Here is a 5,757-nt window from a genome sequence, read left to right on the forward strand (position 1 = left end):
TTTAATTTCGTGGTTGCTTCACAAAACACCCCGTTTTTGAAACCTCAAAAATGGAAAATGGTTTTTCGTGCGATGAAATGGAAAACTTCCTCCTGCAACATCGTAAGACATCCCAAGATTCACATGTGTGCACAATATGAGCACATTATCACAAACTATACCGCGATTCTATCCATAACATTGGTTGTTCTATGTGAAAGCCATAAAACATCGGATATGATAGCTTATTTTTGAGAAGGTTCTTCGAGATATTTTAAATATTCCAAGTTTGATATTTTTCCAAGATAGAACTTATTTTTCTGAAAATTTTGATATATTATTTGTATTTTTCTGAATTATAATGATTTATTTATGATTTTTTGAAGATTAATGTGGTAAAATGGAAAATAGCTATGCCGACGGCTTTGCCGTCGGCACAGGTCTGACGCTGTTAGCTTGCCGTCAGGGCGGAGAGGCTATGCTGACGACCAAAACTGTGCCGACGGTTGCCGTCGGCACAGACCTTCATGTGCCGACGGTTTACCTGTGCCGACGGTTGACCTGTTGGCCTGGCCTGAACGAGTCCTGTGCCGATGGCTCCGATATTTTGCCGTCAACACAGGATCTGACCGTTGGTACCTTGACTGGTTCCCGTAGTGATAGACAGATGATGCATACTACAGTATATATTCTAAACTTACTACTCACTAGCTCGTTTCATTAAGGAAGTTTTTTCAATTCATTTAAATTTGAATATATCTAAACATAAATTCAGACAAATCTAAGATATTCTTATAGGGCGAACCTGCACCTAGTAACATATTTTATATAAGGTGAAAACTTTTATTATTCCGAGACTACTCGATAGATGCATATTACAGTACAACCCAACAGTCGTGCAAATGAACAATCATATTATACACAAACTATCCAGGTACCCCTCCATTGTGACGTATTTTACGTCTGGGTACAGCCTTGTCGCCTCCACCCCGACGGCTGGGTCGATGGCACCCTCGCATGCCCCTGCGTGCACCAGCGTCGAGTGCACCATTGCGAGCTGAAAATTGAGAGGGAACGGAGCCTCTGCATTCGCGCGCCACGTATACGGCACGATCAGTTAATTAGACAGCAATTTGTGCGACATATACACCCAATTAATTTCACTTGTTTCATGGATTGGAGGTTACCTTGGATTTTCTTGGCGATCTCCTGCTCGGACACATAGTGCCTTTTAAGTGTCCTGCCGGTTTTCTTCTCCACCATATGAACGAGCTTGGCGAAGGAACATATGTTCGTAGGCGGGCGCACATACATGACCTTGTCAAGCGTTCGCGGGTCCTCCACGGCTCTTATAACCAAGGAGCTCATATCCCTCTCGTCTACAAAGATTGCTGAAAAAGCAATAGACAGATTAGAGGCTACATATGTGAGAGCTAATGACCGAAGAAGCCCAACCGGTACGTGCCAAGGCAGGAGGCGGCGGAAAGAAGCCACAAAACCCATCTAGTGTTCCGTCCTCCTCGCCGGCGATACCGCTGGTCCGCTCCACCTCCGGTGGCCTTGGAGCCTTGGAGGTGTGGCGGACCACGGTCCCTCACCGGTGGGGAGTTTTCGTTCTTAATTTAGTTTGCTTTTCAGTCTTTTTTTTTTGGATGGTGAGGCGGCGGCTACATCCTGAAGTCATAATAAGGTCCTCCCCGCCCTATCCTCGCTCCGGTGGTGCATCTAGCACTGACGGAGGGCGCGTGGAGTTGTGTGCCCGTCGGATCTCCTGGGATCCAGTCGGTTTTCGTGTTTATTGGTGTGGTTTCATGATAGTCTCTTCCGATCTACGGTTGTCATCATTGGCGATGGTTGCTGCTCTGGTGCGCTGGTCCTTTGGGATCTTAGCACGACGACTTCCCGTCTGTCTACTATAACAAGCTCTACTACGACAAGCTTTGCCTGACTCCGGCGATGAAGGGGCAAGGACAGTGGCGCGCCTTCGGCTCGTGCTAGTGTTTGTAGTCGTCGCTAGGTGGTCCGAGTACCAATTTGTAATTTTCTTTACTTTTTGAGTTATTTGTACTACAGTTGATAATTATTAATAGATCGATGGATTTCTCGCAAAAAAAAGATTAGAGGCTACATAAATAAATAAAAATCTATATATTTGTAAATAAACCTATGTACTTTTTTGGCGAAAATATCCTATAATTTTAGTAAAAATTGCAGTGGACCCTGTATGTCAATGACGTAGTGATGTGTTATTTTTTTCAAAGCCAAGCAAATACTTAGGAATACATGTCCCCGCGTAGTCTCCCAAGAGGTTCGTGTTGAACTAACCCTAGCTTCCATCCCCCCTCCCCCTTCACCTTGTCATGCTCTCCAAATGACGTTATCGAGGTAGCCATGTGGAGGATGATGGGGCTTGAGCTTGCTCTTCGCATGGTGGATCGTCTTGACGCCAGGGTGGAGCACTGTAGCTCCCCACTCCCGGCGAAGTGGCAACATGGTGCGGCTCGGAGCAACATGACCCATCGGTTGGGGTGGCACCCTCTAAATGCCATATCTTTAGCTCCTCGTGACGGACTATACACATTGGCCTAGTATGTTGCATCTTATAATATAAACTTTGGGGCATGCTCACTCGATCTCACGATAAGAGGCGTCACTGAAATGCTAGATCGAGTGGTCTAGATCTGGACGATATGGGCATGTTGGAAAGCCCCACCCCCACCCCCACACGACCACAACCACCACCACCATATCTAGCATGATGGAAGACATGTTGGTGGGGCGGTTGCCGGCTTGGGGGGAGGCGATTTGCTAGTAGAGCCAACAACGATAGCAAGCAGATTCCATTACCTTGTTCAAATGTTCATGGGTTATAGTTTTCATCCCCAGTAAGAATGTTGTAGGACAAACCCCATATCAGACAATGAGGTTTCTCGGTGTTATGTTCCCTCTTGGCCATCACATTGGAGATGGATCTGGACAGAGGGAAAATATAGAGGTAGTTTCGTTGATGGCTCACGTGAAGGTAACGACGGAATGTGCAAGATGGGGTCATAAAATGACTTGTGTTACTTCAGAGGATCGTAGAAATAAGAGGCGATTGTCCCGCACACGGGACAATCGTAGCAGTGGCGCCTCATGGAGGCTATCCTGGGTTATGGGTCGGCCTTTCCAAGTTACTTGCCCTTTTAAACAATACCTTGAGGCCATAAAAAATAAAGATATGAGTACATATTGCACTGTTGACCCGTCCTATCTTAGGGGAATTGGCCTGATCTGGCTTGACGGTCACGCTCCGCCACTGCACAAGAGGTTTTGTACATGTGGTTGTCATCGGATTTACACTATTTATTGTTTTCAGATTCGTGCTTCCAAATATTATTAAGTTTTGTCGTGTTTCAGATATCGAGACGTATTAAAATGCGACAAAACATAGTAATTTCATGCACGGAACAAAGTCATTTCTCCTTAATCACATAGTAACTTGTCATTTTCAGTGAACTTGGACTCGCTAGCTGAGGATTAGTCGCAATAAAGATGCATGAATGCAACCTATGCGGCCGCTTTTCTTGTGCACAAAGCTCTTTTTTGTTGTTGCCAGCAGGTAGGTTGGCCGCTGGTGTCCGATGGGCTGTCAAGCTTGTCATGTTCATTGTGGTGTTCAATGTGACTGTTCATACATGTTTTCTAATTATCTGGACATTGTTTTTCTTGTCGTATGCCGAATATTTTGCGTCTGCTTGAAAAATGTACTACTTCCTCTATTTAAAAATAAGTGTCTCGATAGATATGCATATATGTAGCACTAAAATTTGTCGAGATATATCCGAATTCAGACAAAGATTTGTGATGTGAATGTTTGCTCCATGGAACTACATGTGAATCCCAATATGACGTGGAGGTTGCCTTACCTCGTGAATTTTCATCACCAAAGATCTCCACGCCGGTGGACAGAGGGCCATCTCCTCCGGAGTTGGCTAGTGCAGACAGCAACAAGCCCATAGCCCAGTAGCTACAGACAATAGTGTGAGGAATCCCTGCGGCTCTGATGGCTTCTCGAACTCGAAGCTTGGATTTTATCATGCTCTTCGCTGGCTCAAGAGTCCGTTCGGCGTGCTCCACGTCACAGCCGAATTCAGATGGCACAAAACGCTGCAGTGTTTTGTCAGTTCAGAGTTTCAGATATCCAACACATAACTAAAACAAAATGAAAAGGTTATGGGATGTCAAGCTAGCCAATCGCATGAAAACCTTGCAAAATCCTATATTGCCAAAAGCCTATAATATCGGACTTTTAAAAAAATCTTGTGAGTGTCTATATACACCAATTTGGAATCTTGCCTCGCAGAAAGCGGTTCAGACTACATGGCGGTGACTCCACGTGCATAAGAACCTACTAGAGAGAATATCAAAACAATTTTACAACATACAGAGACAAAAATTTAGAAGGGAAAAGTAAGACTCTCATGAATGCATAACATCTGTAATTACAACAGAAAATACATTGACTTAATTAATTTTTAAAATATATATCCTTCTTTATAATCTTTCCATTTGAAAATCACATATTTTCATTATTTTTCCTATTTTTAAATGTAACCTCTTATTTTCCATAATTTTCTTGCAGAAATCATTTTAAAATTTTGGTACGAGTTTTTGAAAAAAAATGTAGTTCATAAGGTTTAGAAATTTTCGAATGGCGGAGTTTCTTAAAATAAAAAAACTTTAATCATTTTTTCTATTCTTGACGTTTTATGTTTTCTTCACTATAGCTATGGTACGCAAAACTACCACCAACACACAAGTCATTGTAAAAACTGGTTTTAGTGGGGCGAGGATCGATCTAGATTGTTTCACACTTCAGAGAATCAGAGCTCAGGAACTTATAGACAAAACTTAAACTTCAGACCAAAATTATATTGTCCTGTCCCTTTGGAACGAGGAGGTTAACATTTTTTATCGTACTTTTGGAAAACAAATTCCTTCATCGCACAGAAAGAAGCTTCTACACATGTGCATGTACCTTGACAGTTCCAGCCTTCTTTATCGCTTCGAGGATCTTGAGCTGGCCGTCCAGTTCCTCCGGTCTGCCGTGTCCGACGGCGGAGATCACCACCTCGCCGTGCTGCTTGATCGCCTCCACCAAGTTCCCATGGTCGTTCATGTCCCCCTGCGAGCGCAAATCATTTTCCTAAACTTAACGGAATGCAATAAATCAAGAAGAGTTTGTTTTCTTAATCAAAATCCCAAACTGATACGTAGAAGGCTAATTAAGCGGTGATATCTAGTACTGCGTACGTAAACAACGCTGGCTCCGCGGGCCTTGAGGGAGTTCAAAAACTTCGCCTTGTCGGAGTCGGAGGAAACGGTGGCCGGGCGGACGAGCACCGTCGTCGGGTGGCCGGCGTTGAGGCTCCCCGTCACGAGGTGCCGCCCGATGTTCCCCGTACCACCAATCACTAGTACTCTGCTCATCCTCGACGATTGATCTGCGGTGGAAGTGCGCGAGTTCTACTTCTATGTGTATATCAGTAGTTGATTAGGCTGAAGTTGGCCTAGGCAGTGCGTCGAAGCAGTACAGATGTTTCGCCTCGCATGCACTGTGGCCTATATATACACCGGAAGGTACTACCTTGTCCACTCATTGGCATAAAAGTTGCTTTCAGATGAGGAGAAAAATAACTCATGTAGAAAATCTCATTGTTTCTTCGCTAAAATCCATAATTAGTGCTTGGACTTATCGAGCAAATCAATTCATTCTACATTGGGAATACGGATTTA

At 44.0% G+C, this 5,757-nt stretch overlaps 1 protein-coding gene across 2 annotated transcripts; it reads right to left on the reverse strand.

Moving 5' to 3' along the window:
- Positions 1 to 799: 799 nt before the first annotated feature.
- On the reverse strand, positions 800 to 5,543 carry LOC124661979 (phenylcoumaran benzylic ether reductase PT1-like). 2 transcript variants are annotated; one of them, XM_047199871.1, is made up of 5 exons: positions 5,275 to 5,543; positions 5,000 to 5,146; positions 3,888 to 4,128; positions 1,167 to 1,358; positions 800 to 1,062 (listed from the first exon to the last, which is right to left on the reverse strand). In XM_047199871.1, exons 1-5 carry the CDS (start codon positions 5,449 to 5,451, stop codon positions 890 to 892), a joined length of 930 nt encoding a protein of 309 aa, XP_047055827.1. In that variant the 5' UTR covers positions 5,452 to 5,543; the 3' UTR covers positions 800 to 889. The 2 variants fall into 2 exon arrangements, with proteins under 2 accessions (XP_047055827.1, XP_047055826.1); XM_047199870.1 differs by having other exon boundaries at positions 1,167 to 1,370.
- Positions 5,544 to 5,757: the final 214 nt, after the last annotated feature.

This window comes from Lolium rigidum, chromosome 6 (assembly GCF_022539505.1).
Source record: "Lolium rigidum isolate FL_2022 chromosome 6, APGP_CSIRO_Lrig_0.1, whole genome shotgun sequence".
Lineage (NCBI taxonomy): Eukaryota > Viridiplantae > Streptophyta > Magnoliopsida > Poales > Poaceae > Lolium > Lolium rigidum.

What these genes read in the sequence shown, in the direction of transcription:
- LOC124661979 (XM_047199870.1), bottom strand. Translation starts at nt 5,451, where the DNA reads ATGAGCAGAGTACTAGTGATTGGTGGTACGGGGAACATCGGGCGGCAC. An exon ending in AGAAGGCTGGAACTGTCAAG is followed by an intron (nt 4,129 to 4,999) that starts GTACATGCACAT and finishes AAAACACTGCAG; the next exon opens with CGTTTTGTGCCATCTGAATT. An exon ending in TGGTGATGAAAATTCACGAG is followed by an intron (nt 1,371 to 3,887) that starts GTAAGGCAACCT and finishes TTGCTTTTTCAG; the next exon opens with CAATCTTTGTAGACGAGAGG.